This window comes from Macrotis lagotis, chromosome 1 (genome assembly GCF_037893015.1).
Source record: "Macrotis lagotis isolate mMagLag1 chromosome 1, bilby.v1.9.chrom.fasta, whole genome shotgun sequence".
Taxonomy (NCBI): domain Eukaryota; kingdom Metazoa; phylum Chordata; class Mammalia; order Peramelemorphia; family Peramelidae; genus Macrotis; species Macrotis lagotis.
In genome coordinates this window covers 158,805,724-158,819,661 of record NC_133658.1, presented here as the reverse complement: position 1 = coordinate 158,819,661, position 13,938 = coordinate 158,805,724, and the positions used below count along the sequence as shown (strand labels likewise).

Below are 13,938 nucleotides of genomic sequence, written 5' to 3'. Positions count from 1 at the left end.
GTACATTTCTAGGATCCTTGAATGCTACAGCAGTATAGATTCTTGTTTTTCTGCAGTTACCCGATAGGTCAGAATCCTTTCCACTTGATTTTGAGCCTAATACTTCTTAGATAAATTTCCTGAGGGCATTTAATCATTTTTGTTGCTATTGTTAGCCAAGTAGAATGGCCTGGAATCTGTTTTGATTTTATATGTGCTTTGGCAACATCAAACACTTGGCATTTCCTCATGGTTAATCATTTTAAGGCTGTCAGAGATGAAATCAGTCTAGTTTGGGCGCAACTCTCTTTTCCTTTTACACGGGCAGAGTAAGGTTTTAAATGTCCAGAAACTTCAGATAATGCAGCTAGGCTATTTTTCTAACCATGGATGTTGATTTCTTTATTTAAGCCTTGACTGTCACGCTCCTGGTGATGACTAGACACCTGAGATTCATTCTTTAACATTTCTGTGTAATGACAACCACATTTCTAAGTATTCAACAGGTCTCCATCTGGAGACCACATAATTGACTAAAAATGTCCAAAAGAGATATGATGTCAACTGGGGATTTCTAACCTATATATGTATTAGAGAAATCTCTCCAGAGCAAATATTGACACTATCTTGGTCATTTCATTTCATCTTCCCTTTCCCCATGCCCTATTTAGGTTGTCATTATCAATTTTTACCCAATGGTCCTGAAGTTAAGCAATCATCCTGATAGTAATCTGCTGCCTTCCGTCTGCTCTTACTTAGGTTCAAATTCAGCGACTTCATAGATTTTTTTTTCTTTTATGCTCTCTTAAGTCAAAGTGAATGTTATTTAAAGTGCTGAACAAGTTACCTACTAACCTGAGGATTAGACCTAAGCTGTTAGTTCTGGTACTTAAAATTCTTCAGTCAGTGACCCTATTAAAACAATCTCCCTTTATCTATACATATGCCCTTGAATTTATTTATTGACCAATGACAGTCTTCTTGGGATGTGATTCGGGCTCTATGCCACATGGCTCTTTTCCAACTGGCTCTCATTTGGTGGATCGTTCTATTGTTTCAAGTTATGTCAAGTGAGCTGTTCAATGTGCTCTTCACGCTGGCTTTGACCAGCTTCACTTTGCTAGCTGTTCCTGCTGAATATCAGTTCATATAGCACACAAAGTCCCATGTTCTAACTTCAGTAAGTGATTCGGGGGCCTCAGAGTCAACATTTTAGGCTCTCCAAGAGGTTTGCCAAGTCTCCGACTGAAACGCCTCACTCTTGGACTGGGACATTCATGTTAGGAAACACTCATGTCCCTAATGGGGAAAGTCATGTTACTCAAATAACCTTCAGGATCATTGTGTCATTCACAGATTATAAATTCAATAAACACCAACTGACCTCTGTGTATATGCGCCAGGGACAAGGAAGCAACATGATGAAGACATGAATTCCAGGCACTGAAAATGTCCTCCTTCTTGGTCATTACCTGTCAAATTGACAGAAGGAAAATGGCTCCTTAAATAGTTGAGAATTTTTTCTTAATTTATTGCTGCTACCAGAATGATATATGCAGATAGAGTAGAACTAACTAATGTAGTTACTTGTAGACAAAGGATTCCCTAATTCTTGATATAGCAGCAAGGCAGCACTGTGTATAAACTACTAGACCTGGAGTCAGGAAGATCTGAATTCAAATCCAGATTCATGCACTTCTTTAGTTGTTTGGTACTGAGCAAGTCACTTAATCTTTCTTTACCTCAGTGTCCTCATCTCTAAAATAGTCATAATAGTAGCACCTACCTACCTTCTGGGGTTTTTGTGAGAATAAAATGAGATATTTGTAAGTCATTTTGTAAACCTCAAAGCTTTATATTAAATGCTAGCTTTAGTAGTAGTAGTAGTAGTAGTAGTAGTAGTAGTAGTAGTAATTAAATATTAACAAAGTAAACAGAAATAATATCTTTTCTGGGGACTTTGGTTCTTGGGAGCAACTGTTTGATGATTGAATTAAATGACTTTAGACTAGTTCCACCTGTTTGTCAATTGTTACTTGCTAGACTGTCTCAACTCAGGATTTGGCAATTTGTCACCCAGCTAGTCTATATGAAGTGCAGAATAACCAAGTGAATCAAGGTTTCCAGTCATCATTCATTCAAAAAATATTTACCAAGTGCCTGCCAGTTATGCCAGACACCATAATGACTGGGGTAGCAAAAAGGGGAAAATATGAGTAGATTAGATAAAACAAAAAGATAGATGAAGAGAGGAAGATATAAAAATCACAAATATTATAAGCATTAGTTCCAGCCAAATTATCCTCTGGAAGTGGTTGGCTGATCCTTAAATCAAGCAGATGGTCACCAGATTTGAGAACAAGAGACTTAAGTTTGGAATTTTTGATTTTGTGCCTCATTACTTTCTTGACAATCTCAGGAAGCTAGCATTGGGTTTATATGTTCAATTCAAATCAAAGAGTCTAATATTTGTGAAATAGCATGCTTGACCTTAGAAATATGAATACAAAAATGAAGTAGTCCCTGACCTCAAAGACCTTACAGTCTACCAGGGATATAAAAATATTGAGTTTTCATCATTAGATTCTTTTTCATTAAGAGAAAGGTAGTTCAAAGTGAACGGTCATGTCCTTGGTTCTTTACTCTTCTTGTCTTGCTCAATGCTGTTCATTGTTAAAGGTGTAAGGATTAAAAAGAATACCTGTTTTCATGGGTTTTTTTGTGATTTCTGCAACAATGTCTAAAGCAAAAGCTTTAGAAAAGCCTTGATATAATAGGAGGAAGTATCTTTGTTCTCTGATGAATTATGGGGTCATCTTTAAGTCTCCAGTGTATGTATAATTTGGCATTACTACTTAAGGTAGCAGGAACAGTTGTAAGGACAATGTCATTGTTTCCCTACAAGTCACCATCTACCCATGACCCCTTATGTTAAAGTACAGGGAATGATTATCTCTGCCATTGCTTATTGGATTAATATGGTTCACTGTGTCACCAATTAAAACTAAAGAGGGGAGGGGAAGAGAAGTTGTCCACTTAGGGAATAGGTCTGCAAAATACATTGGCAGATGGGGGTGACCTATGGTTGGCTACCAATGCTTTTTTGTTTGGAGAAAGGAAACCTTGACATCCCCATAACATTTCTCAATGTAATACAGTGAAATTCAAGCTTGTGGTCAATTACAAGTGTCTTGCCTGAGAATATACTTTCCTAATTTGCTGCTGCCAAATGGGGGGGGGGAGGGGATGGGGAAGGATAGGAATAGAAAGGGAGTAGTATCTATGAAAGACAGGGAACAAAAAAAAACCTATTCAAATGTTCCCAAATAAAAACCAGGAGACTTTTATATTCAGTTTGCAGAATGAGCTTTCATTAGACTGACCAAGAGAAAATTAGCCTCAGAAGAATTGCCTAGGGAATACAGAACACTGCCTAGGGAAGGGGTTTCAGATGGGAAAAATTCTGCAGAGGTCAATAACATACTGAAAGCTCACTGACTCCATCCCAGGAAAAAGAACAAGGGGGGAAAAATGTTCCAATGAAGGGCAGCGGCCTCATAAAGGCCTGCCAGTCGTTTTCTAAGTGCTTTTCCTTATACGTTAACATCAATATTCTTTAGGACCCCACTCAAGTTGATTCAATATAACCTCATCAGGGTTGGCAATCATCCATGTGTGGTCATGAAAGCAGTCATTACTCAGTGCTGGAGAAAGGAAAGAAAGGTTTGGCTCCTATACTAGGTTTATGCTTGGCTAAGATGATCCTCATTGCAGAGGGAGCCTACTGACAGAAATTGGACTGTCCCTTGAATTCATTTCTATCTACAGGCAGCAGACAAATAGAATGTGGCAAGGTCAATCCATGCATTTTGGTCTTGACAACCAGTGTGGATTGCCATATGATTGATTTGGCTCTGGTAACCAATGCCAATTGGAAAGTGGAGCTAAATTAATGGATCATCATGACTACTGTCTGGTTTCATTCCACAAAATCTCACTGTGGAATGCATTGTTAGATGGAGTTTTGTTACAATTAAGGAAATATATGTGAGGCCATCAAAGTAGTTAAGTATATAAGGATATATGATATGTGTCATTAGTGAAAACTTTCAATGTTAGGAAAGGAGAACAAAGACTTTTTAAAATACAGTATAGGCAGACCACTAAATAATAAACACTTTAGTGGATTTATGTCATTAGTATGGATTCTCATCCTCTATTCACACAAATTTATACATACTCCATTAACCCATGTGATTCCACAGATTCTCATTAAAGAATCCATTCAATATCTTGTAGTCCTTCCTCTGGTTCTTATGCTATGTTGCGGCTACTAGGTCAGTGCTTGGACTTTTCATCTTTTATCTTTCCTAAATACATGCTGAACTCTTTTGTCCCTTATGATATGATGTCTTTTATGTCATTTATTTATTTACTTATGTACAAGTTAAGATTGTTTATATACCACAACCTATTTATCTTCATCATGCATCATTCAATTGTTTTGTGTGTTATCTGCAACTGGAATTCATTTAAAATTGTGCTATTCTATGATCTGCAGTCATATTTTAGAAAATGATTGTGTTGGGCTTTTGTGAAAGCAAACACCTTGAGATTACTGCCCAGTGTCTCGGATAAATTTCAACCTAACATCCTCCTAACCAATTTTTGGCCTTGCTAATTGTTCTGTTATAGCACATACCTATGATGTACATGTTGATGGGTTAATTCAAGGGTTGTCTGCCTAACTTCATTTCACAGTCTTAGCAATATGTTTTCTTCATCTCCTTTATTTCTCCTATGTGTATGGCTAGGTTGAATTTTTTGAAGGTGATCATAAATCTCATGGAGGAGATTTGTAGAGTTCAGTGCAAGCAACAAAAAAAAGACAGCTTACAGAATGTCAGTAGGGCATTCTTCTTAAACTTCTTACAAAATTCCAAAATGAACTTGAGAGTTCTGACCTCTTTATTCAAGAAAATATCTTTGATGAGGATATGCCATCCTGTTATATATCTTGCTTGATGCTGATATTTAACGAATCATTGAAAAAAGTGATCTTGGTGATCATATCCCTTATAATCTTGCATGATGTCACCATGTGTATGGACTATGGTTTGTTTGAGGAGTATGTATGCATATTTTGCTCAACCAAGTCAAGTTCTTTTCTTTTGTAACTGATAAACAGTAGGCACAGTGGGATCTTTCATTTTTCACACTTGTGAGCAAAGATGTGGTCTGCTATAAAGCCATCTACAAAAGTTTTCTTTCTTAGATTTTCATTGAAAATATCCTTCATGTCTGCATAGACAATTTTCAAAAAGAGTTACAGAAATTTTAAAAAATAAGCACAGGAGTTTGATGTTACTGATGTCTTTTGGTAATAAGACTTGTTTGTGATTCTTTACATTTTGGGGGAATCTGCCCCTCTTGGAGATGTCACAAATATTGATCCATTAATGTCATTAAAAATTTTTTGCCATCAGAGTAGAATTTTTAACACATATTTTGTTCTGGCCCATCAGTTCTCATCTATATTTTAAATGCCACTGCTGCTTCCTCTCATTGTACATCAGGTACGATGAGGCCAGGTCACTATAGAAATGCTACTCTATCTGTTTTGTTTCACATTTATTTGCTGTCTTTATTCTAGTTTCTCCTATAAATGTTCTCTAGAAGATTTAGTTTAGCTTTCATACCAAGCTCTCTGGAGACTCATTTTCCCCCATAATGCTTTTTATTGCTTTGTGATAGTGCTAATTTTTTTTGGCCCTTTCCTATTTTACAACATTTTGCATATGAATTTGTACCTTAAACTAGTATTTCCACTGGATGCCATTTATTTATTCTTAACAAAGACAATCAAATGTTTCATGGCTAACAGAGTTTTGGGTTTTGGGAGAAGTTGTGTTGTATCAAATGTTTTATTATCAGCTATTCTTTTTGATGAAATGGTGATAATCAAAATCATTATCTTCACTTCTGTCCATTTTCCATTTTTGGAGTTGACAGGTCATTTAATAATTAGGTAGGGTTAAAGTTACTATAATCATTTATGACATTTCTCCCTCACATTTTAGTCTTTTGTTTCTAATTTGGTACTGATTTTTATCTTTGCTATAACCATTCCCTGATTTGACTGAACAAAGGAAGTAGATTCTGAAATGACTACCACATTAGTAACCAGTCATTTTCTGTCTATTAAGACAAAGTTATTTTCATCTTTTGTGTAATGTTGTTTGATGTTTTCTCATTTATCACCTCCCTGCTGTTTTTTGGAAGACAGTATTTATTCTAGACAGCTGTGATGCTTTTATATACGAAGCCTTTGGCCTCTTTCATTTCTCTTGATCCCAAAACATATTTCCAATATGGCTTTTGTTGCCCTCCCCTATGCTTGCCTTCATATGGAAGTCACTAATGGTTGAGGTAAAAAAGGGACAGTTTAAGGAAATCTGGTTGGTTTCTTCACAGATTTTCTTTACTCCATCTTCTTCAAAGATGTTGACTAATAGACTGCAATTATTCTTCATAGGGCTCTTTTTTTGCTCAGGATAATAGTGAGCATTGTAATATGTCCCATGAAAGGATGGTTCTTGTGTCTGTGTGTGTAATTAAGTAACACTGCAATGTGTTCTATGAAAGAAAGGTTCTTGTGTTTGTATGTGTAATGAAACCAACTTCTCCAATTCTATCCTTCTCCCCAAAGAAAATTGTAGATTATCTTTCTACTTTGTGGCAATGTTTTTATGTCTTCTGGTTTCTTGTATAGTGAGAACAGAGGTGATTTGGCTTCTCCTCGGTGTTCCTACTTGTTTGATTGGGGGAAAAATAAAACCTTTTAAGTACAAACAAAATGCTAGTTACAGCCAGTCAAAAAAGGCACAATGTTTATTAGCACTCTGTGTGGCCACTTTTGGTAAGGAACCATGGAAATCCAAAGGTTATTTTATATTTTTATCTGTTTCATGAATCATTATGGGGTCAGAAATGTTATCTCCTTTGACAACTTTTAAATGATCATCCTCTCTTCCCTAGGTTAAAATAACTCCAGTCTATTTCAGGAACTATTCTTGAAACGTTTCTACCTTGGTGGAACCAAGGCTTTTACTCTGTGTACTTGCCAGTATTGTTCCACAATACAATGAACATCAGAGTCATGAATTCTCAGTGATTATCAAATCTAATGACCCCATTTTACAGAGCAAGAACTGAGATTTAGAATGGCTGAGTGTTTTTTTTTCAAAGTTATATACAGGTAGTAAATAGCAAAGTTAGGAATCTAACCAAACCCATCTGATTCTAAATCTAGTAATCTTTCCACTATACCATGACAACTTTCTGGCATCAGAATGGATTTTTTTTTTGTTTGTATATAGTATAAAACCCAATTTTTATAAACTGAATTGTACTTGAAATTTGCTAAAGTTTTTTTTTATACTGTGCTTTACTTAAATTATCTCATCTGATCATCAAATTGTGCTTCTGAGGTAGACGGTATATATTTTACTTATTCTCTTAGACTCAGACAAATGAGACCCCAGCTCCAGAACCTGGGTCTAAGGAAATGTTGTGGTTTGCAAGACCTTGCTTATTATAGGCATAAAAAATTATTAAGATAAAATTGAAATATGCAGAATAAAACAAAGTAATTATGAATGATATGCACAAATAATAAAATATTACTTTATTTGTATGGGACATTTTGGGGGGGATATGGGTTATTTTAATACATCTCAATTTATTATCCTGAATTCAATGAGATAGCTCTGGATTCCAATAGCCCCAGATTCTCATAATGGTGAAGAGTCCAGGAAAATGTTCTACTTTGCTCGGTGTTGCCCACAAATAGCTTAAGTACTCATAGATTTAACTGTTATGAGTATCTTGAAAGTACAATGTATACTGTTGACTGAATACAATGTTATGAATTATATATTTAATAAAATATGCACTAGTATGCACAATAATGCAGGCTCAAAGAACTGTATACATTATTACAAAATACTACTCAATAAGAGAAATGTATTCATTGATGCAATTCTGATAGAGTCACAGACAAAGATGTTGGTGTGGATATTCTTTCAAAAGTAAAGACATTACCAAAACATTTTTGCTGAATTCAAGGATTTTCTTTTGACATTTTATAGATATTTCAGATTTATCACATGACAATATTTCATATTATACTTTGAGAACATTTATCTTCAAAAATTGATATTAGTAGACTGGGCAGCTAGGCAGAGCAGTGGATAGAGCATTGACCTTGGAATCAGAAGGACCTGAATTCAAATCTAACCCCAAACACTTAGTAGCTATGTGACCCTAGGCAATTCATTTAATCCTGTTTGTTTCAGTTCTTCATCTTTAAAATATCCTGGAGAAGAAAATGACAAACCACTTTAGTATCTTTGTCAAGGAAACCCCCCAAATGGGGTTACTGAGAGTTAAACACAACTGAAATGTCTCAAGAACCACATTAATAGTATATTCTCTCAGTTAACTGCTTTTGATAAACTTCAATTGCTTCCTTTTTAATTCTATTTTTAATTTATAGGATAAAAAAGTAGTTCCATAACATAGTACAATAAAAAACTACATGTAAAACTGAAGATCTACTATGCACAATTTGCTATTCCTGTAAAATATACAACAATATTATCATGTACATTCCTTTTTTTTAATTCCTTCCTTCCTGCCTTAGAAATGGTTACCATTAGACACAAGTAGGTATATATGTGTGTGTGTAGATGAGTATACAAATGTATACATATATATGTATGCATATATGTAAGATTATTCTCTACATTCTTCTGTTTATCAGTTCTTTCTCTTAATGCTGATACTCTTTCTTCAAAGGTCCTTTAAACTTAATTTAAACTTAAAGTTATAAATAATAGTTAAAATAATTTATTTGTTCAAAGTCATTCTTAAAACAATATTGCTATCACTGTATATACAATGCTTTCTTGGATCTACTCATTTCTCTCTTCATTATTTCATGCAAGTCTTTCCATGTTTTTCTAAGATCATTAACATTCTTAAATGTGTTTCTGATTTTTAATCCATTCTGCTATCCATTTTCATTTTATGTGAGTTCATGCACATTCAAAATTATAATTATATTGGCAAATTTTCCTCCATCTTATTTTTACTATTTTGCTCCTCAGCTTCTCTTTTTAACCCTATCCCTGATGCCTTATCTTTTCCCACTTGCCATCTTAGTCTTTATTTTTATCCACCCACCTAAAATTATCCCCATCCTCCTAATCTTTTTTCTATATGTCCTTTTAAAAGTCCTTCCTCTACTTTATTCCCCCTTTTCTCAAAGAAGTTCTAGAAGTTCGGGAGACTTCTAAACACCTTCAAATGTACACTTATTTACTTCTTAGAATTTCTAGTATGCTCCATTTTGGCTGTTTAAAAATTCTGGATGCTTTATGTAAATTCTTAATAATTCACAAAATTAAATACTATTTTTATTAAATTTGTTTTCAAAGTATATAAGAATCTAAACACAAAGACCCTAGTTTGGGAACAAGAATTCACAATTTGATAAAAACTGCTAGGAAAACTGAAAAACAATATGATAGAAATTAGGCATAGACCAACATCTTATACCATCTTATACCATATTCCAAGATAAGGTCAAAATGGGTACACTATTTTTTTTTTAGGTTTTTGCAAGGCAAGTGGGGTTAAAGGGGCTTGCCCAAGGCCACACAGCTAGGTAATTATTAAGTGTCTGAGACCGGATTTGAACCCAGGTACTCCTGACTCCAAGGGCCGGTGCTTTTTCCACTGCGCCACCTAGCGGCCCCTGACTATTTAAATTTAAAAGGTTTTGTTCAAAATAAAACTAATGCAAACAAGATTAGAAGAAAAAGCAGAAAAAGCAGAAAACTGGGAAACTAATTTTTAGTGTGTCTTTGATAAAGGTTCATTTCTGGGGCGGCTAGGTGGTGCAGTGGATAAAGCACCAGCCTTGGAGTCAGGAGTACCTGGGTTCAAATCCGGTCTCAGACACTTAATAATTACCTAGCTGTGTGGCCTTGGGCAAGCCACTTAACCCCGTTTACCTTGCAAAAAACCTTAAAAAAAAAGGTACATTTCTGAAATCTATAAAGAGCAGAGTCATATCTATAAGACTACAAATCATTTCCCATTTTGAAAAATGGTCAAAGGATAAAAATAGGCAGTTTTCAGAGGAACAAATCAAAGCTGGCTATAGATATGTAAAAATGCTCTAAATCACTATTGATTAGAGAAATGCCAATAAAATCAATTCTGAGAAATCACCTGACATCTATCAGTTTGGTTAATATGACAGAAAAGGAAAATTATAGAAGTTGGAAGGGATACACAAAATTGGGACACTTCTACAGTGTTGGTGTAGTAGAAACTGATTCAACCATTCTGGACCTATGCCCAAAGAGCAATCAAATTAGGCATGCCCTTTAATCTAGCAGTACTACTACTAGGACTGTATCCCAAAGAGATTTTTTAAAAAGCCTGGGAGATGGAGGAGGTGGGGTAAAGGACTTCTTTGTACAAAAATATTTATAGCAGTTCTTTTGTTGTGGCAAAGAATTGGAAATTGAGGGGATGCCCATCAATTGGGGAATGGCTGAAGAAGTTGTGGTATATGAATGTAATGGAATACTATGTTATAGGAAATGAAGAGCAGGCTTATTTCAGGAAAGACTGATGCAAAGTGAAGTGAGAAAACCAATAGAACATTGTACACAATAAAAGTAATATCATATGATGATAAACTGTAAATGATTTAGGTATTCTCAGCAATATAACGATCTAAGACACTTACAAAGAACTCATAAAAAAATGCTATCACTTCTAGAGAAAGAACTACTAGAATCTGAATGTAGATGCTATTGTTCACTTTTTTGTGTATATTTTTGTTTTTCCTTTGGGTCTGTGTCTTCTTTCATAACATGACTAACATGGAAATGTATTTTGTATTACTATATGTATAATTAATAACAAACTGCTTACCATCTCAGGTAAAGGAGGAAGGGACAAAATTTGGAACTCAAATTTTTTTAAATGAATGCTAAAAAATTGTGTTTACCTATAATTAGGGAAAAATTAAATATTTTTAAAAGAAAATGTCAATTATTAATGATATGACTGTAACTATAATAAGTTTAACTTTTAAACTTTTCCCACTTAAAGAAGAGGTTGATAGTTTCTCTCAAATTGTGTGTGCCAGCTAGTATATACCATATTGGGTGGAATAGTGTCTTATGACACATATCATTTGTAGGTAGTTATAATTAGTATAAAGATCAGAATAGCTTCATTTTGTACTTTTCAAATTTGAGTGTGTCTAACTATTGTAAATAATAGGGAAAAACAATGCAATGTTAACCTCAAAATAATGTTTATATCAATAACTGAAATAAGTTCCACTTCAGTTAATTTTCTTAAATTATAATTTTGATGTATTTGGGAATATTTAATGAAAAGTGATTGGTATTTTAATTCTGACAAAGACTTGAATCTGAGGCTTCAAAAAACAGAGGAATACAAAATGTTAAGACAATATCAATATTCCATTCTCTAGTTTATTTGTACCGCCAATAAAACAGATAATGTTTTTAAAATAACAATTTAAACATAAGTGTAAAATACAACAAAAATTACCTTTTAAATCATCTGTGTTTGGGGGGGCGGCTAGGTGGCACAGTGGAAAGAGCACCAGCCCTGGAGTCAGGAGTACCTGAGTTCAAATCCGGCCTCAGACACTTAATAATTACCTAGCTGTGTCGCCTTGGGCAATTCACTTAACCCCATTGCCTTGCAAAAACTAAAAAAAAAAAAATCATCTATGTTTGAAAGTAAATATCATTATCAGGGCCTTCTATGAAAGGCCTTTCTTTAAAAATGTGAAAACATGTTAAAAAAGAGTTCCCAATCTATGATAAATTTTTATTCACTGTGTTTTGTTCTTTAACACATACTGTTGTTAAAAAAAAAGGGAAGGACACTTTCAGTTTTTCTTGGAATGGATATTATTAGGAGTGATAATTGGCTGTTGGATACATCCTAATTTCTGGGTGTCAGCTATTGAGTGGTGTTGAAAACACCATGAAAATGAAACTATTGATATTTGCGACTTATTGAGGGATTGTGAGCAGTGTAGAAATGAGATGAGTCTTCATAGTATAATTCATTTTCCAGGAATATCTGATAAGTAGTGTTGCAAATTGCAGGAAGGACAAGTTAGAATATTCATTCTTCAACCATTGGTATTTGCTCAAACTTCGTGAAATTATATCATGTTTTGTGGATAATAATTATCCAAATTTAGTAGTTTTATGGATAACAACTATGAAAATTTAGACAGTCACTTTGGCTTTTTACAGTTTAATATTCAAATTATAGTATTTATGAAAAGGTACATGTTGAAATCAAATTATTCTGCATCTTCATCTTCATTGATAAATCAATATATCTAACAGGGTTCCAAGAATTCTAAAATATATTTTTAATAAAATTGTTTATATAGAAAGAAATCCTACAAAAATATTTGCCTGGACCCATGGACACTCTATGGGTTACCCTGATAACCTCCATTTCACAGATAAAGAAACTAAAAGTCAAATGACAGTTCATCTCTTATCTCTTTGCCTGAAAGCACTTATTATCTTTGTATCTTAGAATCTCTTTCATTGTTTTTGTTATTGTTGCTACTTGCCCCTTGTTCTCAAAAAGGACCATGACATCCCTAACAGGGAGGAAATGCCATGGTATGCAAGTGAATTAGATTTGAGTGGGGGGGGGGGTCATTGTGCAAAGTCATCACCCTCACTTTCTCCAATGGAGCCATCTAGGTCCAGTGGCAAGATATAAATCAGGACAAATGGAGATGTTGAACTCAATTGAAATACAATTAGTATTTTCCAAAACTCCAATCTATTAGGGTTTGCCCCACCCCATCATCTTGTATTTCCTGTTTATATATTCTGTGTATATTTCCATGTGTATACATTGTCTTTCTTAATGATATATAACCTACTGAATGTAGGGACTGTTTAATTTTTGTCTTTGGATGCCCATCACACTGCCTAGTATCTAGCATGGAGTAGCTGCTTTATAGATGTTTTTTTTTTTTGATGGACTGACTTGCCTGTAGTTGAAGCCAAAGTTTCAGACTTGAAATTCAATACTCTTTTTCCAATACCGTACTGCCTCTTAACAGTGTTTATTGAACCAGCCTGGAGATAAAAGCCTTACCTTTTTGCCAGTCCAGAGCAGTCCCTCCAAAGCTATGAGTTTATAACCAGTGAGATTCGGTCAGGTTTGCCAAGGGCTACCTCTTGATAGGGACATCTTTGCTTAATACAACTTAAATTATACCACTAGAGGTCAAACTGTTCCATCCTCCTCATCCCTATGCCTAGAATAAACTCCAGAGGAGCAGAGATTATATAATAAATTACTCCATGTTTGAAAACCATTTCCCCCTGGGGATAGCTAATGGAAACACTGTGGTCCAATGAAAAGAGCACAAGATTTGGAATTAAATTTAATAAACATCTATTAAATGACTAGTAAAATGGATAAGATATGTTCTAGGTTATGGTTTGTCCCCTTGAAGAATTTAAATTCTGCTGGGGCTGGGGGGGAACAAGCTAGGAGTATAGCATTAGATACAGAGCCAAAAGAGACCTCAGAGACTATTGAGAAGAAACTGTGGCTAAAAAAATTAAGTCACTCAAGGCAACATAGGCAGAGAGTAGTGAAAGCAAAATTTGAGTTGAAGAAACATGTTCACAAATAAGTAAATGGCAAAGATGGTTCACTTTTAGGAATGGAAAAGAACAAACAATTCAGGTAATACAAAGGGGCTTATATGAGAAACAGAACCTGAACAGAGTCTCAAAGGAACTTGGAAATTCAGAGTTGCAGCTAAGGAGATGGTGCATGCCAAGTATA

General features: G+C 34.6%; 1 protein-coding gene and 1 long non-coding RNA gene across 33 annotated transcripts in view; one reads left to right on the top strand and one right to left on the bottom strand.

The window, feature by feature from the left end:
* ACOXL (acyl-CoA oxidase like) overlaps window positions 1-13,938 on the bottom strand; it is a 518,534-nt gene that overhangs the window by 97,964 nt on the left and 406,632 nt on the right. The window contains exon 16 of the mRNA XM_074209273.1: window positions 1,364-1,451. Within this exon, the coding sequence (XP_074065374.1) occupies window positions 1,364-1,451 (88 nt within the window). The remainder of the gene's footprint in view (window positions 1-1,363; window positions 1,452-13,938) is intronic.
* LOC141504332 (uncharacterized) overlaps window positions 1-13,938 on the top strand; it is a 1,263,877-nt gene that overhangs the window by 1,134,565 nt on the left and 115,374 nt on the right. The window lies entirely within an intron of this gene.